The sequence below is a fragment of the Ovis aries genome, chromosome 2 (genome assembly GCF_016772045.2).
Source record: "Ovis aries strain OAR_USU_Benz2616 breed Rambouillet chromosome 2, ARS-UI_Ramb_v3.0, whole genome shotgun sequence".
NCBI lineage: Eukaryota > Metazoa > Chordata > Mammalia > Artiodactyla > Bovidae > Ovis > Ovis aries.
In genome coordinates this window covers 37547741-37571274 of record NC_056055.1, presented here as the reverse complement: position 1 = coordinate 37571274, position 23534 = coordinate 37547741, and the positions used below count along the sequence as shown (strand labels likewise).

The 23534-nt window shown below is 38.7% G+C and overlaps 1 protein-coding gene and 1 non-coding gene across 7 annotated transcripts in view; both read right to left on the bottom strand.

The window, feature by feature from the left end:
* The window catches only part of UBAP2 (ubiquitin associated protein 2), a 114669-nt gene that overhangs the window by 15273 nt on the left and 75862 nt on the right, over positions 1 to 23534 (bottom strand). For all 6 annotated transcript variants that reach the window (XM_027964289.2, XM_027964291.2, XM_027964292.2 and 3 more), the window contains 6 exons: positions 20462 to 20529; positions 16045 to 16234; positions 12937 to 13150; positions 5399 to 5679; positions 4634 to 4803; positions 2438 to 2651 (listed from right to left, as the gene is read on the bottom strand). In XM_027964289.2, the coding sequence (XP_027820090.2) occupies positions 2438 to 2651; positions 4634 to 4803; positions 5399 to 5679; positions 12937 to 13150; positions 16045 to 16234; positions 20462 to 20529 (1137 nt within the window). The remainder of the gene's footprint in view (positions 1 to 2437; positions 2652 to 4633; positions 4804 to 5398; positions 5680 to 12936; positions 13151 to 16044; positions 16235 to 20461; positions 20530 to 23534) is intronic.
* Positions 15843 to 15923, bottom strand: LOC114113431 (small nucleolar RNA SNORD121A). The gene has a single exon (XR_003588465.1). It is a non-coding gene; the product is annotated as a small nucleolar RNA SNORD121A (small nucleolar RNA).

The window sequence follows — 23534 nt, the reverse complement described above, 5'->3', positions numbered from 1 at the left end:
GGTAGGAGGGAGGTTCAAGAGGGAGGGGATATATGTGTATGTAAAAGTGAAAGTGTTAGTCCTTCAGTTGTGTTCAACTCTTTGCAACCCCATGGCCGATCCCCTCCAGGCTCCTCTGTCCATGGAATTCTCTAGCAAGAATACTAGAGTGGGTTGCCATTCCCTTCTCCAGACGATGTTCCCGACCCAGAGACTGAATGTGGGTCTCCTGCATTGCAGGCAGATTCCTTCCATCTGAGCCACCAGGGAAGCCCCAGGCTGACTCGTTGATGTATGGCAGAAACCAACACAAAATTATAAAGCAATTATACTCAAATTTTAAATAAATAAACCTTAAAAAAAAATACAAACATTCGAACAGTAAGGTCCCACTGTGTATCACAGTGAACCATGTTCCATATCTTATAACCTACAACGGAAAGGAATCTAAAAAAGAATATACACATATAACTGAATCACTTTGCTGTACATGTGAAACTAACACAGCATTGTAAATTAACTACAATTAATTTAAATTAACTAAATTAATTAAATAACTTCGAATTTAAAACTATTAAAAACAGAAACAAAAATTTCACAAGCAATGGACAAACTGATACAATAAAGAAGCCATGTTATTTGGGATGAAGGAAATTCTAGGCAGAAGAATGCTGGGAACAAAAATAACATCAAATGATCAGAAGAGATCAGAAATCTGGTTCAATTAGCTGAGCAAGAAATGAGTTGAACAGTGATATGGACAACAAGAACAAGAGGTCAACTTAGAGTTGGAACTGAGATGTCGTGCAGATGACAGAGATTTAAAGAAATGGTCTGGTTTATGTCTTACACACTAAAGACCAGCACTTTCCAAGGGAACAGAATATTCTGCAATAATGGAAATACTGTCTGTCTGTACTTGGTCGTCTACTATAGTGACTGACCAACCATATCTAGACAACATTTAAATCGTGGTGTGTCAGAGAAGCTGAACTTTTAATTGTATATTTAATTTAAACTACCACATGTGGCTACCATGCTGGAAGTCACAAAAATAAACTTCTTCTTACACAATATATATCGAAAACACATGGCTTTTTAAAAAAGTATCAATCCAGAAAGAGAAATACAGGTGGAAAATGAGAGCAACAAGATTTTATACAGTAGAAAGCAGATGCCAGATAGTAACTGACTTAGCTGACCTGGTAAAGCCAAATCCTAAGCAAGTAGTTGAGAAAACCAGAAAACCACTCAACTTATATCCAAGAACCATACCAAGCAACTCAGTACTAATATATATCACATAACTTTGGAACTGGGTGTCGAGGCAGGGCTAAATGTTAGAGAATTTTTTAAACTCTGCACAGAAGGGTGAACGCCCCCTTCCACCTTCTCCCACAGGCTCTAAACTTCATCAGTGAATATTTAACGGCAGCCTTCTCTTCACACTAGGCTTTTAAGACACTGACAGACAGGTATAGGTCCTACAGGGAAGAGACTGGAAGAAGAGTCCCTGAAGAATCCAAATAAACCCAACAGGAAAGGCCCATAGGGCTGATGAACGAGCTTCCACCCCTACAGAAATGGCCAACCACACTGTCCCTCACTGAAGCCGATGTCCAACAACCTACCCCTATAGACAGTTTTAGTGTTAAGTGGGCACAATAGACGGAGAAGGCAATGGCAACCCACTCCAGTACTCTCGCCTGGAAAATCCCATGGACGGAGGAGCCTGGTGGGCTGCAGTCCATGGGGTTGCTAAGAGTTGGGCACAACTGAGCGACTTCACTTTCATGGAGAAGGAAATGGCAACCCACTCCAGTGTTCTTGCCTGGAGAATCCCAGGAACAGAGAAGCCTAGTGGGCTGCCATCTATGGGGTCACACAGAGTCAGACACGACTGAAGCGACTTAGCAGTAGCAGCAGGGCACAATAGATTCATTAGACATTTGAGGAAAACATCCAACATGCAAGATGGAAAAGAAAGGGAGGAAAAAACTCTTAAGTCAATACATGCAAATATTTCCTCATAATCTTAGAAGGAAACTTAAGAAAAAAAAATGTATCCAAATGTCTGCTATGCCAATTCAACTGTTTCTATTATTTCCATGTTCTCAGCACTCTAAAGTAGCTCTCAGTAGTAATGCCTGAATGTCTGCCTTACAGGACAGTGAAACATTAGACTAGAGTCCCTACCCACCCCACCGAAAACACTGCACAACTCAGAGTGTATCCTACACTATCAGTATACCAGGCGTCTGGGGCCATTCACACAATCCCTGTGTATGGGTGCGTGAAACACAGGTTTCAAACGAGATGGCCACAAACTATATATATGGATTCTTCTCAAAAGGTTAGCCGATTTCTAAAATGAAATTTTCTAAAAGGAAATTTCCCAAACTACATATCAAGCTCCAACTGGAATTTCCTGTGAGAGTAAACCTGAAAGACCACTTGCCGGGATGGTTCCTGGAGCTGACTCCGACGGACTCACAGAGCTTTGGTATGCGATCCTGTTCTGCACAGAACTCTGGTCGTAGGAGGAAGACGTGGTTACTGGACTAGTGGAGCTCAAAGAGGAGCTGGTCAGACTGGACGAGGTAATGACGGAAGTTGTGTAGGTGGAGTTCTGTACTGCACTGGTCATTGGTAGGGAGGTATTCAAAGAATCACTACAGAGAATAAGACATGAGACATAAATCTGTGTCACTTCACTGTTTTCATGAGGCAGAACGATGTCATCTCTTGTCATATTTTAAATTAAATAAACATCTCTGTAACTATAAAGTTTACACTGCTGCGCCATTCATATCAGGCAAATGAAGATTAAAAGAACAATTAACCCCTCCTCCCAAACTAGAGCAACCTAATTTGACAGTTCAAAACTGGGAAAAGAGTATGTCAAAAGACTGTATACTGTCACCCTGCTAATTTCACTTATATACAGAGTACATCACGCAAAACAACGGGTCAGACAAAGCTCAAGCTGCAATCAAGATTGCTGGGAGAGATATCAACAACCTCAGATATGCAGATAATATCACCCTAAGGGCAGAACATGAAGAGGAACTTAAGAGCCTCTTGATGAGTGAAAAATCAGGCATAAAACTCAACATTCAAAAAACTTTGAATGTTCAAAAAGATACAGCATCCAGTACCATCACTTCAGGGCAAACAGAAAGGGGCAAAGTGGAAACAGTGGCAGATGTTCTTTTCCTGGGTTCTAAAATCACTGCGGACAGTGACTTCAGCCATGAAATTAAAAGATATATGCTTCTTGGAAGAAAAGCTATGAAAAACCTAGACAGCATATTAAAAGCAGAGATATCACTGCCAACAAAGGTCCATATATTCAAAGCTATGGTTTTTCCAGTAGTCATGTATGGATGTGAGAGTTGGACCATAAGAGTAAGAGCTGGTACTCAGCTGGACTGAGCACCGAAGAATTGATGCTTTTCAACTGTGGTGTTAAGACTATTATGAGTCCCTTGGACACCAAGGAGATCAACCATTCATTCAATCCTAAAGGAAATCAACTCTGAATATTCTATTGGATGGACTAATGTTGAAGCTCCAATACTTTGGCCGCTCAATGCAAAAAGCTGACTCATTGGAAAAGACCCTGATGCTGGGAAAGACTGAAGGCCAAAGAAGGGAGCAGCAGAGGATGAGATGGTGAGATAGCATCACTGACTCAACGGACACGGACGTGAGCAAACTCTGAGAGACAGTAAAGGACAAAGAAGCCTCACATGCTGCAGTCCATGGGTTGTGGAGTCGGACACGACTTAGAGATTGAACAAGTTTAACTAACAGGCAGCATGACATTATTAAGAATTCTTAAGAAACTTTAAGGAATCTAAATGTTCTGAGTCTGTCCTTAGAAAGGGAACTCAAGCAAATATCAGATTTTGGCTCTAGAAGGTAAAAAATGTAGTAAAAGAAAATCTAAAACCTGAGTTTCCTCTATTTATAAAATATTCCATTGGAAGAAAATAAGCGTTAGCGAAGATGTATACACACTGCACCGCTCATAGATTACTGGTAGGAATGTAAGTATTTCAGCCACTAGGGCGAAAGTCTGATAGATCCTCAAATGGTTAAATTCAAGAGTTATCAAAGGATCCAGCAATTCCCAGGTACAGATCCAAAGCAAATGAAAGCACACAAAACTTAACTGAATTTTCACATTAGTATGATTCATAACAGCCAAAAAGTGGATGTAACCCAAATATCTAGTGAGTGGATAAACAAAATGTGATGTACCTGCACAATGAAATACTATTTGGAAAACAAAATGCACACACTATAAAATGGATGAACCTTGAAAACACTATGCTAAATGAAAGAAGTCAGAACCAAAAGGCCACTTACTGCGTTTCCCTAATTATATGCAATCCCACATCAGGCAAATCAGGAGACAAATTAATGGTTTTCAAGGGATGGAGTGAGGGGGAAAGCTGGGCAAGACTGCTAACAGGCACAGGCTTTCTTTTTAGGGGGATGGAAGACACATTCTAGAGCTAGCCACTGGTGACACAAACCCATCACTATAGGGTTTATTTTCTCCACCAGGTGATTTCTTAGGCTCTACTGTGTTTAACTTTGCAAAGGAGTTAATCAAAACTAGAAAGAGAAGTGGGAAACTGTATACCTTAAAGATTTTGAATACAAGCTAATGGGAATCTGGCTACTATTTTCACTGCTTGCAGCTGATCCAAATTCAGAGAGAGAAGGTTCTGATCCAAATTCCAAGGCGCCAAACTGGACATTTAATCCTGTGACATCTGCTGATCCAGGCATTTCCACTGCAGAAGCTGGGATCTGTAAAAGCAAAACCATGATGTTAGCAACGGAAGTGAGAGATTCCCAGCCCCAAAGGCCTGCAGAGCTAACAAGCACTGGGTTCCCAGGGCCCTGTGGGGAGGCCTGAGGAACAAGGAGTGAAAGGCAGGAAAAAGAAATAGGATTCTTTTTTTAAAGAGAAAGTAACAGAGCCAAGAAAAATTTAAAAGTTAACAGAATGGTCAGTTCCACCAAATGCTTCTTAGGATGGGGGGTGGGAGTTGGGGGGAAGGGGAGGGTGTGACACGGGATTGTGGTGATGGATGAGGGAGGAAGAGGGGCCTCCAATGAAAGCATCTCCTGGTCAAGGAACCACTCCTACCTCTACAGAACAGAGCTAAGTAAGTATAGAAGAACATCAGATTCTCTTAACTAAACGCACAAGATCATCAGGTTTCCTGAGCGAGACCTGTAATTTGAATGGACAGTCCTGTCTCTTAGCACAAACCCATTAGTCACTCAGAAATGACCGATTCCTCATAAGTCAGGAGACTATGTACTTGAAAATACCCCATGAACTACGTGTTAAAATGCATCCACCTTTGGTACTATGACTTCCTGATAAAAGACCCACCTTAGAAGCTGGAGGTATTCGCCGAGACTTAGGGAGTTTGATGTGTTTGGGCTGTGGTTGGTGGGCAGACACAGCGATGTTTTCGACAGTCATGCTGGGAAGCTGCAAAAGTTTGTTCACAGTGGAGGTACTGCTGTCTCTGGGTGCTGTCTCTCGGAGCTTCACCTGGGAAGGAAAGGACTCCAAGCCAGGAGGAGGAACAGTGACGGCCTGAGTCTGGTGCTGCTGTCGTTGGCTCAATTGGCTAAGAACAGGGGATGGTTCAGGCTGAGATTTGAAGTCTAAGAAGCAGGGTGGGGGTGGGGGAAGGCAACAATCAATCATTTAGGCACATGAGCTCACAGCTCCCTCTTCCGCCATCCCTGACGGTGGAGGGCTGCTGGCACCACTGCTTCCTCCCAACCATTTTCTACCTCAATCCCAAACACGGTGTGTGCGTGTGTCTGTAATATTTTAACTGGCCTGTGACAAATGGAAAAGAACACCTGAATGAGTTTGTAGCTAATGTCTTATGCAGAGAGGAGATTCAGTGCATCCTGAAGCATCTGGGGTGGAGAATGGGTATTCATATTTTATATTAACTTTTGAAAATTACTATTTCAATAACATATGTGATACTACAAAATCCAAAATATACAAAAATATATATGATGAATAAAAATCACCCTTCCACCCTGTTCCCAGAAGCAGACATCTGTACTCAGTTTCTTGAATAAAAATATTAAAGGTATTTAGTTTTCAGAAACTGTGCCACATTAATGCACGAAGAACTGCTCCATTTTTATAATTACAAAGTCAGATATTATACACAAGTTCTGATTTTTAAAACCAGTATTATGTTAATAAACTTTTAAGCTTTCCAATTTCTTGATATGAAAAGCAATACTGCAAATAAATATATTTTTATGTAAGACATTTTGGTCAAGTGTAAGCACAGCTGCAGGACCAACTGCTAGAACAGACTTGCTGGTTCAAAGAGTGACTTGATATTTTTTATATTAAGGAACTTCACCCTTTGCCTATAACATGATTTTTTTTTCATAGTTTGTCTCCTTTTTCATTTGGTTATGATATTTCCTATTACATCCAGACAGATAGGGTCTACCTCACACAGCATACATAAAAATCTTCCTATGTTTTTCTGTTATTGTTATTCATTATCTATGCTGAGGTATTTTCACCCATTTGGCACTTTGCTGAACAGTAGGAGTTAGGGATCCAACTTCATTTTCCAGCTAGATACCCAAGAGAAATAAACCATCTTTCCACCATGGATTTGCAGTGCTACCTCTATCATACAGAGAATCTTTTTCTGCAAAGAACCAGACAGTAAATATTTTAGGCCCTGAAGGTCATCTCTTAGCAACTATTCAACTCTGCCTTTGCAGACTGAAAGTAGTTACAGATAAAACGTAAATAAATGGCCGTGTTCCAATAAAACTGTGCTTCCACAAATAGGTGGCAAATCCAGTCAAAGGTCTTTGTCTATTTCCATCATAGTTGAATCTATTTTCGTCTTGATATTAGAGCAAAGTACAAAGAGGACAGACTTTCAAAGAATATGGGAATAGCATGCTCAGATCTAAAAGCTCATACCACTCAGTAGTTAAATGCACAGAAAAAGTTAACATACACAGGAGGCCTGTATCAGAAACATCAGCTTCTGTTAAGAAACACGAAATTTTTGTATGTTCCAAAGGATGCCAATGCTCTAACTGATAAAAGGGACTTTCTTTACCTCGATTATTTATACAATTTGGTTTATGTTGAATGTTCTCTCTCCTTCTGGGATTCTACAATTTTGGTTTATACTAGGTAGACAGTGCCCACGTGACCAGTCCCCCAATAAAAACGTCCCCCCTTGGATGTTGAGTCTTTAATGAATGCTTTGGTAGAAAAGACAAAGACTTCAAACCAAGAGTCGTCTCAGGTACCCCTGTAACAGTAAACCATTTCATTCAGCAAAAAAATGTATTTCCACGTCTCTCAGTATACCCTAAACATAAACCAGACAGCCAACCCTATGGTTAAAGTACACCTCTGCTATTGTGGCATGTGTATTGGAGGGAAATAGAGAGTTAATGTTACAAAGTCTATGGGTGTACAGCTTGGAAAACATCTAACTTAGAAAATATTTATAATACAAACCACAGACATTAAGGCTAGACAAAATCATGGCGGATACACACATGTGTTAGAATCAGAACACAACAGAGAATATGACTTAAAGTATTGTCCACATTCCACCTTCTTATTCTAATAAAACTCAAAAAAAAAATCTGTCTAGGTATTTATTCAACGTGTTGTTTCCTTATATCTGCTTGACTACTATCATGCTTTTGCACATCTGTTCAAGGTATGGACTACTACTACTATTAATATTAACAAACAAATATAGGTATTTATACAATGCCAAGCTGAAGGATTTAATTCAGAAACTGCAGAAGTTCTACTAAAAAGAAATATGCCTAGTCAAGACAGAACCCATAAACACTAACAATTGACATTCACCTCAAAGTCACCCCGGTGACTCAGATGGTAAAGCGTCTACCTACAATGCGGGAGACCCAGGTTCGATCCCTGAGTCAGGAAAATCCTCTGGAGAAGGAAGTGGCAATCCATTCCAGGACTCTTGCCTGGAAAATCCCATGGACGGAGGAGTGTGGTAGGCTATAATCCATGGGGTCGCAAAGAGTCATACGCAACTGAGCGACTTCATGTCACTTTCACAAAGTCTCCCGCTTGTGAATTGGCTGGCGGAGTAAAGTGGCTAAGAGTGCTGGGTGGCTGTGGTTTGGGGCGGTGGGTGGTCAGGACCAGAGGGGTAGTCTCTGGCTGACTTATCAAGGTGGACCAAAGATGGAGGGACTTTATCTTGGCATTTGCTGGTGGTAATAACTTCTTCCCAGTTTCTGCTAAGTCAGAGATCTCTGTTGTGTTCTTGTGCACTGGCTTTAGGAACTCAAGTAAAGGCCCTTTCGTTTCGGATGAAATTCCTCTTGGTAGATTGGACCTAGCCTGGTCTTTGGAGAGATTAAGCCCTGAGCCTTTGGAGTGGCAGCACTGACTCCAAGAGCCTAGACAATCAGAGAACTAACCCTCAGTTCACTTCAGTCGATCAGTTGTGTCTGACTCTTTGCGACCCCATGAATCGCAGCACGCCAGGCCCCCCTGTCCATCACCAACTCCCGGAGTTCACCCAAACTCATGTCCATAGAGTTGGTGATGCCATCCAGCCATCTCATCCTCGGTCGTCCCCTTCTCCTCCTGCCCTCAATCTCTCCCAGCATCAGAGTCTTTTCCAGTGAGTCAACTCTTCGCATGAGGTGGCCAAAGTATTGGACTTCAGCTTCAGCATCAGTCCTTCCAATGAACACCCAGGACTGACCCCCTTTAGAATGGACTGGTCGGATCTCCTTACAGTCCAAGGGACTCTCAAGAGTCTTCTCCAACACCACAGTTCAGAAGCATCAATTCTTTGGCACTCAGCTTTCTTCACAGTCCAGCTCTCACATTCATACATGACCACTGGAAAAACCATAGCCTTGGCTAGACAGACCTTTGTTGGCAAAGTAATGTCTCTGCTTTTCAATATGCTATCTAGGTTGGTCATAACTTTCCTTCCAAGGAGTAAGTGTCTTAATTTCACGGCTGCAATCACCATCTGCAGTGATTTTGGAGCCCAAAGAAATAAAGTCTGACAATGTTTCTACTGTTTCCCCATCTATTTCCCATGAAGTGATGGGACCAGATGCCATGATCTTAGTTTTCTGAATGTTGAGCTTTAAGCCAACTTTTTCACTCTCCTCTTTCACTTTCATCAAGAGGCTCTTTAGCTCCTCTTCACTTTCTGCCATAACGGTGGTGTCATCTGCATATCTGAGGTTATTGATATTTCTCCTGGCAATCTTGATTTCAGCTTGTGCTTCTTCCAATCCAGCGTTTCTCATGATGTACTCTGCATATAAGTTAAATAAGCAGGGTGACAATATACAGCCTTGATGTACTCCTTTTCCTATTTGGAACCAGTCTGTTGTTCCATGTCCAGTTTTAACTGTTGCTTCCTGACCTGCATACAGGTCAAGACCTTTCTCAAGAGGCAGGTCAGGTGGTCTGGTATTCCCATCTCTTTCAGAATTTTCCACAGTTTACATCAAATAGTGAAAATTCACACAAAGGAAACCACTTGAATACAAGACCTGGCATCACCCAACCACCAGGAGCACCCTGTGCAGGATGCCTCTTCTAAACAACAAACAAAAGAAAAATATTAACCCAGTCATCAGCAGACAGGATTACCACCTCACGCATCTTACCCATCAGAGGAAAAACAAACAAAAACTCAGCACAAATCTCACCCTATACAAAGCTTACACAAACCACTGGATCAACCTTAGAAGGGCAGAAACCAAAAGGAAGAAAGAATTCAACACTGAAGCCTGGGAAAAGGAGACCTCAAATACAGTTAAGTTAAAAAAATAATAATGAAAAGGCAGAGAAATATTACACAAATGAAGGAACAAACTAGAAACATAGAAGTCCAAATAAATGAAGAAGAAATAGGCAAACTACCTGAAAAAGAATTCAGAATAATGATAGTAAAAATGATCAAAACCCTAGAAAACAAAATGGAGAAAAATGCAAGAACCAATTAACAAAGATCTAGAAGAATTAAAGAATAAACATACAAACAAACAACACAATTACTGAAATTAAAAATACTCTAGAAGGAATCAACAGCAGAATATCTGAAGCAGAAGAATGAATTAGTGAGGTGGAAGATAAAATGGTGGAAATAACTTCTGAAGCTCATAATAAAGTAAAAAGAATGAAAAGAACTTAGGATAGTTTCTTTTCATCACATCACATCAAAAAGCTCATACATCATGGTCAAGTCGGGTTTATTCCAAGAATGCAAGGATTCTTCAATATATGCAAATTAAACAATGTGATACACTGTATTAACAAACTGAAAGATAAAAACCATATGCTAATCTCTATACATGCAGAAAAAGCCTTTGACAAAATCCAGCACCCCATTTATGATTAAAACTCTCAAAATAATGGGCATAGAAGGAACCTACCTCAACAAGTAAAGGCCAGATATGATAAACCTACAGCAAACATTATTCTCAATGACGAAAAACTGAAAGCATTCCCCCTAAGATCAGGAACAAGACAAGGTTGTTCACTTTCACCACTATTATTAAACAGTTCTGGAAGCCCTAGCTACAGCACTCAGAGAAGAAAAAGAAATAAAATGAATCCAGATCAGAAAAGAAGTACAATGGATTAAAGACCTAAATGTTAAGACCAGAAACTATACAACACTTAGAGGAAAACATAGGCAGAACACTCACTATTTGCAGATGACATGATACTGTACATAGAAAACCCTAAAGATAGTATCAGAAAATTACTAATCAGTGAATTTAGCAAAGTTGCAGGACACAAAATCAATACACAGAAATCACTTGCATTTCTATATACTAACAGTGAAAACTCAGAAAGAGAAATTAAAAGAGTCAATCCCATTCACCATTGCAACAAAAATAAATAAATATCTAGAAATAAACTTACCTAAGGAGACAAAAGAACTGTATACAGAAAATCATAAGACACTACTGAAAGAAATCAAAGACGACATAAACAGATGGATAGATATTCCATGTTCCTGGGTAGAACGAATCAGTATTATGAAAATGACTATACTATCAAATGTAATCTATAGATTCAATGTGACCCCTATCTAATTACCAATGGCATTTTGCACAGAACTAGAACAAAATATTTCACAATTTATATGGAAACAAAAAAGCCCCTGAATAGCCAAAGCCAGTCTTGACAAAGAAGAATGAAGCTAGAGGAATCAACCTTCCTGACTTCAGGTTATACTACAAAGCTACAGTCATCAAGACAGTATGGCACTTGCACAAAAACAGAAATATAGACCAAGGAAACAAGAAAGGCCCAGAAATAAACCCATGCACCTATGGGTACCTTATTTTTAACAAAGGATGCAAGAATATACAATGGGGCAAAGACAGCCTCTTCAATAAATGGCGCTGGGATAACTGGACAGCTACATGTACAAGAATGAAATCAGAATACCTCTTAACACCATACACAAAGATAAACTCAAAATGGATTAAAGACCTAAATGTAAGACCAGAAACTATAAAACTCTTAGAGGAAGACATACGCAGAACACTTGATGACATAAATCAGAGCAAGATCCTCTATGACCCATCTTTTAGAGTAACGGACATAAAAACAAAAGTAAACAAGTGGGACCTGATCAAACTTAAAAGCTTTTGCACAGCAAAGGAAACTATAAACAAGGTGAAAAGACAACCCTAAGAATGGGAGAAAATAATAGCAAATGAAACAACAGACAAAAGATTAACTTCTAAAATATACAAGCAGCTCATATAACTCAATGCCAGAGAAACAAACAACCCAATCAAAAAAGGGGAAAAAAGACTTAGACATTTCTCCAAAGAAGACATACAGATGGCTAACAGACACATGAAAAGATGCTCAACATCGCTCATTATGAGAGAAATGCAAATCAAAACCACAATGAGATATCACCTCACACCAGTCAGAATGGCCATCATCAAAATGTCTACAAACAATAAATGCTGAAGAGGATATGGAGAAAAGGGAAAGCTCTTGCACTGTTGGTGAGAACATAAATGGATACAGCCACTATGGAAGACTTAGAGATTCCTTAAAAAACTAGGAATAAAACTACCATATGACCCAGCAATCCCACTCCTAGGCATATACCCTGAGGAAACCAAAACTGAAAAAGACACATGTATCCCACTGTTCATTGCAGCACTATTTACAATAGCTAGGAAATAGAAGCAACCTAGATATCCATTGACAGATGAATTGATAAAGTAGTTGTGGTACATATACACAATGGAGTATTACTCAGCCATAAAAAGGAACATATATGAGTCGGTTCTGTTGAGGTGGATGAACCTAGAATCTATACAGAGTGAAATGAGTCAGAAAAAGAAAGATAAATATCATATTCTAACATATATACGGAATCTAGGAAAATGGTACTGAAGAATTTATTTTCAGGGCAGCAATGGAGAAACAGACAAAGAGAATAGACTTATGGACATGGCAAGAGGGAAGGAGAGGGTGAGATGTATGGAAAGAGTAACATGGAAACTTACATTACCATATGTAAAACAGATAGCCAATGGGAATTTGCTGTATGGCTCAGGAAACTCAAACAGGTGCTCTGTATCAATCTAGAGGGGTGGGATGGGGTAGCAGATTGGAGGAAGGTTCAAGACGGAGGGGATATTTGTATACCTATGGCTGATTCATGTTGAGGTTTGACAGAAAATAACAAAATTCTGTAAAGCAATTATCCTTCAATAAAAAAATTAATTAAAAAGAAAGAAAGAAATATGCCTGGTCAAATCCACATTAGTGTCGAAAAGTCAACCTACTCTGCCAGTATTTGGCATGTCCTCACTAGGGGCAAACCACCGTAGAAAATGCACACTTACCAAAATGACTAAGGACTGAGGACTGGGAGGCTGGAGGCTTGAGGTCCCAAGAAGAAGTGGTTGTGGGAGAACTCATACTATTTTGCTGTGAACTTGAGGTGGTGGTAAACTGGCCCAAACTCGGAGCTTTCAACTGGTCCAAAATCTGGGAGCTGGTGATGTTCGTCATTTTTGAAGGGGCAAGCTCTCCAAATCCTGAACCAAGGACTGATGACTTTAAAGGGAAAGAAAAACAAAAATCCTCAGCAATACAGAATTTCTACATGCCATTGTATTTTCACAAGGATTTTAAAAATTATAGCCTAGAACATTCTGAATTAGTAAGACTCATCTGAATAAATACTACACCAAAATATTACCAAGTAACAAGATCTGATTAAATAAACCTAACAATCCTTCCTGCTTCTGATACGAGAGCTTTGAGGGAAGAGGAATTTCCCTAGATTTTGTTTCCTAGATTTTAAGAAATTTATTTTTATTCAAAAAGTGGTATCATTTAAGCTTAGAAACACATTACTTTTTTTTTAAGTAGAGAGAAATATCATTAATAAATGACAAAGACAAGGTTGAAAAAAAAATACAATATTTTCTTAAGTGTGGAACGGTAATCATCTTTAACTTGGCAAAGTTTTTACTAGGGTTAGTCACAGAGAGATGAGCCATCAGATCATCCTGTAAGGTTAAAGGCACATCACAGTACTTAACGGTTTGTATTCCAGAATCAGACACTAAATTACAAGGATATGTGTGTGTACTGAGCAGATGCCCTGAACACTGCTGTGTTTATTTCAAGATGTTCTGATGACCAAGTACACCAAATAGACTTCCAGAGCAAATGACCAGCCAACCTAAAAGTGGCAGGTCAAGTGCATTTTTACTTATCAATATCATTAAATTACTGAAAAGATTAAGTCAAAATATAAATCCACAACCACCATAAATGTTAAAAATAGAAATGATCTACATTCCATCAAGAGGCCTGATCTAGAAAGCTGAATCAATTATTTCTGGTATCAATTTCCAAAGCCATGGACTATCTGTCCCAGCTGTTTTTAAAGATATCCAAATTCTCCAATGTGAGCAAAAAACTTCAGGCTGTGGGCAATTACTCCACTTCAAACACAGAATCTGCTTCTATTAAAACAGCTGTGATAACATTACTTACCACTGCTCCTAACTCTGTGCTCATGCCACCTACTACGCCACTCTTATGTCGCTTATAAATGCATCAAAACCTAGCTCAAGCCTACTTGCTCAAAAAAAGGCATCTTCTTCTTTTCTTCCCCAATCTCTACCCTGTATCAGCTAATTTAATTGTAGCACACTTTCTGTGTGTTTCACAACAGGATGACATCACTGCATCAATGACTAAAGCCTTGCTTCAGGTAATACCTATTAGCACAGGGCTTCAATTCCACCTCCACATTTCACTCAATGGGGACAGTTTACAAATGTGCCTACGGGTACACTTGTGCACATGCATTCACATAAACGCATACAAATGCTCAACTCCCAGTGCCAAAGATCCTGACCGGTCTTGTGTAGAATCTGGCTTAATCTTATAATCACTAAATATGCCAGATAGTAATAACTGAAGTTTCCCAATGATAGTAAAAGCATAGTATCACTGAGAATCACTGCTCTCATATGCAAAACAATTTGTACTCTGGTTTCTCAAGATGTTGTTCACGACAAAAAGCAACATGCCTGAAGGATGCTGTTAAAATAACATTAATGTCCTATCTACATTTTCAAGTAGCCTATGATTCCAGCAAGTCAGCAAGGACATCACATCAGTGTACCATTGGCAGATTGGGGAAAAGGAAGTGGATAGTTCAATCAAACTCAGGGGTATTAATGGGCCCTCTCAAAGCAGAGTCTGCCTTGGGTCTGTCCGTCTTCAAGCAGTGACACCCTCTCAAACGCTATCAACAATGACGCTAAAAATGCCAAGTTCCCAAGCTAGTTATACTTGGCATGACATGACTATGCAGAGAAGATGACAATGAGAAGTTCTCATATTCAAGCCTCCAGTTTTTAGGGAACAGCAAAGAATTCTGAATCAAGGCAGGGGGGTGGGGTGGGGTGTGGGTGTGTGTGCGTGTGTGTGTGTGTGTGTGTGTGTACGTGTGTGATTATCATAGATCATATTAATAAGAAATGCCATTCTCAACTGCAGATTTCAGATTAAACACACCAAAGAATGAATCAAAGTTTTATCACTAGTGAAAGCTATGGATTTGTGTCTACAGTCCTTTCAACCTTGAGTCTTGCAACTCAGAACAGCCCACACTTGGACGGAGACCTGAGTTTACCATTCTGCAGCTACATTCTTTCACATTCTACGCTCTAAGCTTTTTACTCCCATCAGTTATCTTCATTTGCTTCACTAACAGTTCCTGAGCTTTTCTCTGACAGAAGTTAGTTCTCTTTTTTTGTCTATGCTACAAACTATGAGGTATCTTAGTTCCCTGAACCCTCACCCCTGCAGTGGAAGCACAGAGCCTTAACCACTGGATCACTAGTGAAGACCCAGGAGCTGAACTGTTACAGAAGCCAAAGTCATATATGCAGCAGCAGATGGCACTGTTCCAATAAAAGCATATTCAATTTTTAAGGGCCTCTACTATACAACTGTTTGGAATAACAAAACCAAAATGCTAAAAATTTAAGAACCTAGGCAGATCTAGAAATAACTGCTTTTGCAGATTAGCAAATCAATACTGAAACATTAGCATCTAAGTAAACTGCAAAACAAATGAAAATTTAACATCTTAAGTATAGAGACAGACTCTGAAACAAACCCAAGGGAAAAAATCATCCTTCTTACTAGAAGGATCCCTAAGTTGATTATGACTGAACTAATTCATCATTCAACTAATCATAAAGAAGTACTTTTAATCTTCATCCAGAAAACTCAGTGGTTGAATTCTACACAGAACTGTCAGATATGTGCTTGGAAATTATGACATCATTGTTTTCTGGACTGAGATCTAGTGTAGAGATTTTTATAGGCAAAAAAATAATGATAAGGCAAGTGCCATTCAAGAATACATTTATTCATGGGACCATTCCTTAAAATCCCATACTAAGAGAAAAGTGAGTTACCAAACTCTGAGGCGGATAGGAGTTGACAGCATCAGAGCTGCCAGTCCCTGGTGCCATCTGATTGTTGTGCTGAGAGTTCGTGAAGACAAGGGCTTGGCCAAAGCTCTGTTGTTGTGAAATTTCAAAGGAGTTGACTTCTGGGGCTTGACTGGGAGGAACAGGCTTCTGGAGCAAGGCTACCAGATCAACACTAAGCAGACAAAAAGCAAATGAAAGAATGAGTCAGAGGCAAATCTTACCAAAAAATAAACTTGAGAAATGAATCACTATAAATAAGTTCATGCTAAAAATAATCCCAGGGAGGAAAATCTTTGGAAACTGGAGTTTAAGAGCAGCAAAAGGAAATTATCAATCATCCCCCTACATGCCTACCCTACCAAGAAGGCACACCAAGCCACCGAGACCCAAATAGGGCTTTGCAGAGAAGAGAAAAGAAAGGTGCACTGAGATGTTTCCACAGAAATGGCACAATGACAACTGAATAGAAAACCTGGAGCAACAGAGTACACCTCAACAGTTTTCTTGGCTTGTTTCCTTTAGAATATTTGGCCCTCTTCATTACTTAAAACCAGTCTCTCTTAAACTTTCCCAAAGGAAAGTAAACCCATATTTTTGAGAAATGAGGACCAAAGCTGTGCTAGACCATTCAAGCAGTTTTGATATTTACCATAAATATTCCTACAAGTTTTGTGTTCTATCCCATGATATATTTAGGTTAATATAAATCTCATAATTTCACTCAAATATTTAGGGGGAAAATGCACAACATATTAACAAATACTCTGTTAATTAGACTTCCTATAACGTCCCTAGGAAAACTGAGATTCCAAGTTCGGAATCATGGCCTGAAAACCTGAGAGCATGAGGAAGAAATGATCTTTCAGATAATATATTTCTTGACATGAGAATGAATTACTAATTTCTCCACAGAATGACCTAACATGGTAATCTGCTCCATTAAATCCTTTTAAAGGGCAGTTCCCAAGCAGTTCTCCTAAGGGAAACTCACCATGCCAATGAGGCAGATTCTAGAAGGTCTAATAATTCAAAACTCACTCGTGATATACAGCCAAGTTCCTAGGCTTGAGTTCCTCTCCTTACACACTACCCACTCTCATGTTCCCGTAACTGAGAAACAGTTATGGGATCCAGTATTATGGACCCTAAGGAATGTTCTAGCTTATGATAACCTAATTCCAGGGATACAAATTCATGGTAGTTATATTACATATGACCCATCTCAAAAGTTCCATAACTACAAAAACCAGAAGTTCTATTCCAAACAACTGATGAAATATCTATATGAAGAACACTGCAACACTACTGTCAAAAAAAATAAGTCTTAAAAGGTCCACTTATTTTTTTTATTTTTATTTTTACTTAATTTTACTTTACAATACTGTATTGGTTTTGCCATACATTGACATGAATCCACCACGGGTGTACATGTGTTCCCAAACATGAACCCCCCCCTCCCACCTCCCTCCCCATAACATCTCTCTGGGTCATCACCATGCACCAGCCCCAAGCATGCTGTATCCTGCATCGGACATAGACTGGCGATTCGATTCTTACATGATAGTATACATGTTTCAATGCCATTCTCCCAAATCATCCCACCCTCTCCCTCTCCCTCTGAGTCCAAAAGTCCGCTATACACATCTGTGTCTTTTTTGCTGTCTTGCATACAGGGTCGTCATTGCCATCTTTCTAAATTCCATATATATGTGTTAGTATACTGTATTGGTGTTTTTCTTTCTGGCTTACTTCACTCTGTATAATTGGCTCCAGTTTCATCCATCTCATCAGAACTGATTCAAATGTATTCTTTTTAATGGCTGAGTAATACTCCATTGTGTATATGTACCACAGCTTTCTTATCCATTCATCTGCTGATGGACATCTAGGTTGTTTCCATGTCTTGGCTATTATAAACAGTGCTGCGATGAACATTGGGGTACACGTGTCTCTTTCAATTCTCGTTTCTTCGGTGTGTATGCCCAGCAGTGGGATTGCTGGGTCATAAGGTAGTTCTATTTGCAATTTTTTAAGGAATCTCCACACTGTTCTCCATAGTGGCTGTACTAGTTTGCATTCCCACCAACAGTGTAGGAGGGTTCCCTTTTCTCCGCACCCTCTCCAGCATTTATTGCTTGCAGATTTTTGGATCGCAGCCATTCTGACTGGTGTGAAGTGGTACCTCATTGTGGTTTTGATTTGCATTTCTCTAATAATGAGTGATGTTGAGCATCTTTTCATGTGTTTGTTAGCCATCCGTATGTCTTCTTTGGAGAAATGTCTATTTAGTTCTTTGGCCCATTTTTGGATTGGGTCCTTTATTTTTCTGGAATTGAGCTGCATAAGTTGCTTGTATATTTTTGAGATTAGTTGTCTGTCAGTTGCTTCATTTGCTATTATTTTCTCCCATTCAGAAGGCTGTCTTTTCACCTTGCTTATATTTTCCTTTGTTGTGCAGAAGCTTTTAATTTTAATTAGATCCCATTTGTTTATTTTTGCTTTTATTTCCAGAATTCTGGGAGGCGGATCATAGAGGATCCTGCTGTGATGTATGTCGGAGAGTGTTTTGCCTATGTTCTCCTCTAGGAGTTTTATAGTTTCTGGTCTTACATTTAGATCTTTAATCCATTTTGAGTTTATTTTTGTGTGCAGTGTTAGAAAGTGATCTAGTTTCATTCTTTTACAAGTGGGTGACCAGTTTTCCCAGCACCACTTGTTAAAGAGATTGTCTTTACTCCATTGTATATTCTTGCCTCCTTTGTCAAAGATAAGGTGTCCATATGTGTGTGGATTTATCTCTGGGCTTTCTATTTTATTCCATTGATCTAGATGTCTGTCTTTGTGCCAGTACCATACTGTCTTGATGACTGTGGCTTTGTAGTAGAGCCTCAAGTCAGGCAAGTTGATTCCTCCAGTTCCATTCTTCTTTCTCAAGATTGCTTTGGCTATTCGAGGCTTTTTGTATTTCCATACAAATCTTGAAATTATTTGTTCTAGTTCTGTGAAAAATATCGCTGGTAGCTTGATAGGGATTGCATTGAATTTGTAGATTGCTTTGGGTAGTATACTCATTTTCACTATATTGATTCTTCCGATCCATGAACATGGTGTATTTCTCCATCTATTAGTGTCCTCTTTGATTTCTTTCATCAGTGTTTTATAGTTTCCTATATATAGGTCTTTAGTTTCTTTAGGTAGACATATTCCTAAGTATTTTATTCTTTTCGTTGCAATGGTGAATGGAATTGTTTCCTTAATTTCTTTTTCTACTTTCTCATTATTAGTGTATAGGAATGCAAGGGATTTCTGTGTGTTGATTTTATATCCTGCAACTTTATATTCATTGATTAGCTCTAGTAATTTTCTGGTGGAGTCTAAAAGGTCCACTTATTTTTTAAATGAAAATGATGCTATGCAATTCATCAAATACTAAATATAATGAAGAAGATACATCCATTTAAGGAAAAATTCTGAGCAAGTCACAAAATAATATATTGCAAGACATAACCTTTGATTTTTATTTCCCTGTAATGAAGTCTTATCACCACCTCATTTAGCAAGAGATTGAGCTTGTTAGGTTCAAAATTGCCTTCAATGCTTAGGTATCATATATATCAACGCTCTCATCCTTCTAGATCACTACTTTTTGAAACCATAATCAAAGGTTTTTAGAGTTATTGTAAATCCAAGAATGTAAATAAATACTCTTCAATAATTCAATTCTGCACACATTCTAACAATGTTTCTATCATCCCAAAAGCTCCTCCTTGTCTATAATCTATGAAATTAGTAGATTAAAACTATTAGAACCCATATAAAATGACAACTTTGTACTATCCTAAGATCTAAATAAACGGCATTATATGAAGAAACCAAAAGAGATTTCTATTACGTTTATCTGTCAAAAAAATGTTTACAAAAGTAAAAAACAAATTGTTAGATTTAACGTTATCGCTGCCGTGTGGGACCACATACTCAGTCACGTTGACTCTCTGCAACCCCCCTGGACTGTAGCCCGCTGGGCTCCTCTGTCCATGGAATTTTCCAGGCAAGAATACTGGAGTGAGTTGCCACCTCCTAATTCAGGGGATCTTCCCAACCCAGGGGTCAAACTCACGTCTCCTGCAGTGGCAGGCAATTCTTTATCGTCTGAGCCACCTGGGAAGCCCATAACTGCTATTTTAACTCATCAGCAGACACAACAAATTAGGAAATGATGGAGGCTCTGTCAGCTTACCAGATAAGGGATAAAACAGAAGTCTTAGATAGAAAAGAGAAAAACAGAAAGAGATTCAAGAAAAGGGTAAAAAATAGAGAGATCTAAAGAAGAAAACCACTCTCCTACCGCAAGAAATTTTAATTCTGCTCTGAATTTAAAAAGGTGGGGAAAAGCATTTACCTTTGCCCAGGTGTGACATGATTCTCTGCTGGAACAGATGAGGAAGTGAAGACCTTTGTTTCAGAAAGCTGTAACAAGAGGATTAAAAACATTTTAATCTTATTTTATATAATACAAAACCAAACAATGTAACAAATTCCTGATAATTTTTAGTCATCAGTACTCTTCTTCTAGTTCACCCAAAAGGCAGTCTAAAGGAAAAGAAATAAACAAGTGATCATGGCCATGTAATTTTCTTAAGGTGAAGATAATTTTAGATGGATAATTCCACAATAAGGATTCCACGTCAGGGCAACAAGAAAGTGAAGTAAAGTCAGATAATATTTTAAGTCCCAGTCGCACTATTCTACTTCACATTATACTAAATGAGAACTCCTATAAAAACTACCACTAAAAATAAAAAAATAAAAAAAAATAAAAACTACCACTAATGTTACTATAAACACCAAAAAGGAGTAGGAAAAGTTTGAAAAGGTAAATTACTGACATTCTCTTTTCCTAAAGACAGGTGGCTTTAGTATTTTCTTTATTAGTAATAGATTTACTAGTCATGGATTTCCTTACTGCTTTTATCAAAATATTATTGAGGTGTAACACAAATAATAAACTGGATATTCAAACTGAATAACTGAATAAGGTGTGTCATATATATACTCCATCACAAAATCAAGACAATATCTATTACCCCAAAAGTTCGCTCCTATCCCTGTGTAATCAATTCCTTGAGTACTCACTTTTGTCCCTAGACAACCATAGGTGTGTCTTCTGTCATTATAGCTTAAGCTGTATTTTCCAGAATTTTAAGTGGAATTTTTAAACATACAATCTTTTTTGTGATTTTTTTTTCACTGAACATAATCATTTTGAGTTTCATGCATATTGTTTTAAGGTGCACAGGATACAATTTCTTGAAACCTCAACTGACACTGCTGAAAGGCAGGCTTATATTTTTTAAATGGGGCACAGTCTTGTAAATGTTAATACTGTTGATCTAATGACAATGTTGAAAACTAATGAAAATGCTATTCTTAACAATGCTAAGTGCCTCAGACTTAAAATCAGACTTCCTCAGACATTAATATTAAGGCAGGAGCAGAGTAGGCAGTTAGGTGTTCACTTTCCATAAAAACAAAAAGTGCTAAATTCATTACACTGTTTCAACAAGAAAGGCTTATACTATGCACTGCACTCTATTTCAAGATAGTATCTTAAGAATTCCACAGAATCTATTTTTGCTAAAGAATCTTATGAGTTAAATTAAGAGAAAGAAGCAATTAAGGAGTAATTCTATTAAAAGTAGTAACAGAAGATCTAAAGCCTTAAAATATAAAGTTCAAGGTAAATAAGAACTATTATACATTTATCACTGAAATCCTATCTTATCCGCTAGAGAACAGAAAACTTGCATTGTTTTCTCCTCCTAAGCTCTAGAAGGAACTCGGGATCTGCATTTTAGATAACTCACCATTCAATCACTATTACTTTGTAAATGTCAGAAACTTTTAAGTAATTTTGGTATTTCCTGGAAAAGAAGATGTCCACTATTGTATAGCACATGCAACTCTGATCAATGATACGTCCTAGCCTGGATGGGAAGGGGGTTTCGGAGAGAATGGATATATGTATATGTATGGCCAACTCTCTTCACTGTTCACCTGAAACCACAATACTGTTAATTGGCTATATACCCCAATAGAAAATAAAAAGTTTAAAGTTTTCGGGAAAATTTTTTTAAAAGATTTCTAAATTCCCTACTGTAATTCTTTTCAGTAATTCTACTGTGATACAACACAGCCTACACAGCAGAGTATTACTACCTATATGTGTGTGCATTTGAACTGCTTATTAGGCGACTTACATCTTAAGACCTCACCTGAAGCACAGAAAAACCCCATCAGTGAGGCAGGATGGTTATTATGATAATCATTTTAGGGATGAAAAATAGGAGGCTAAGAAAGGTAAGTAAAGATGCCTCATCTAAGGTCAACAGGTCAACCCAGCTAGAATATGAATATAAGTCATCCACCCTCTGATAGCTGGCTGGCTTTCTATCCTGCCTGCTGCCCCAGACAAAGCTTTTAGCTCTAGAAGCCTTTTGTTCCTCCCAAAAATTCTAGTAACATAAAACATGTAAAACTAGGACAGATCTGTTTGAAATAAGGTATGGTGCCCACAGGTTACTCACTCTGACTTCCTCTTATCACTGGTACCATCCTTCCACTGACTCTATTACCCACCCATCTTGTCCACTCTCCTCAGATTACAGGTTACAGAAAATCTGGTGACATCATACCCCAAGGTCTTATGGTTAGTATGTGAGATAAGTAAATAAAAAAACCTAAGTCTCTGAAGTTCCAAAGCAGTATATCCTTCTCCTTTCTTACACTGTATCCAGCTTACTCCCTAATAAGTCAGATAAAATAGTGATAAAAGAAAGCTCAAGTGCAGTTTTGTATCTTTTTTCAAAAAATTTAAGTACAAATGCGGGGAGGGAGGATAATCTCAAAAAGAAAAATAAAATCCCAAACTCTGGGTCATTTTATGCAATTTTGAAGGTCAGTACTTGTAAACGTTTTATTCTCTCCCACCCAGAGTCAGCTGTAACTCTCTATCATGTACATACTTCTGTTCTGGACCTTAAGAGTGAAACAGAAAAATAGTTAAGAGTATCTTATGGAGAAGGCAATGGCACCCCACTCCAGTACTCTTGCCTGGAAAATCCCATGGACGGAGGAGCCTGGTAGGCTGCAGTCCATGGGGTCGCTGAGAGTTGGACACGACTCAGTGACTTCACTTTCACTTTTCACTTTCATGCACTGGAGAAGGAAATGGCAACCCACTCCAGTGTTCTTGCCTGGAGAATCCCAGGGATGGGGGAGCCTGGTGGGCTGCCGTCTATGGGGCTGCACAGAGTCGGACATGACTGAAGTGACTTAGCAGCAGCAGCAGCATGCTGAACACAGAACTTAAAGATGAATACTACTAATACCAAGAAGCTAGTACAGTATACTCAAAAATGTCTGTGGAATAAATGAATACACAAAGAGCCAGTCTAGTTGAAAGGGGAATTGCT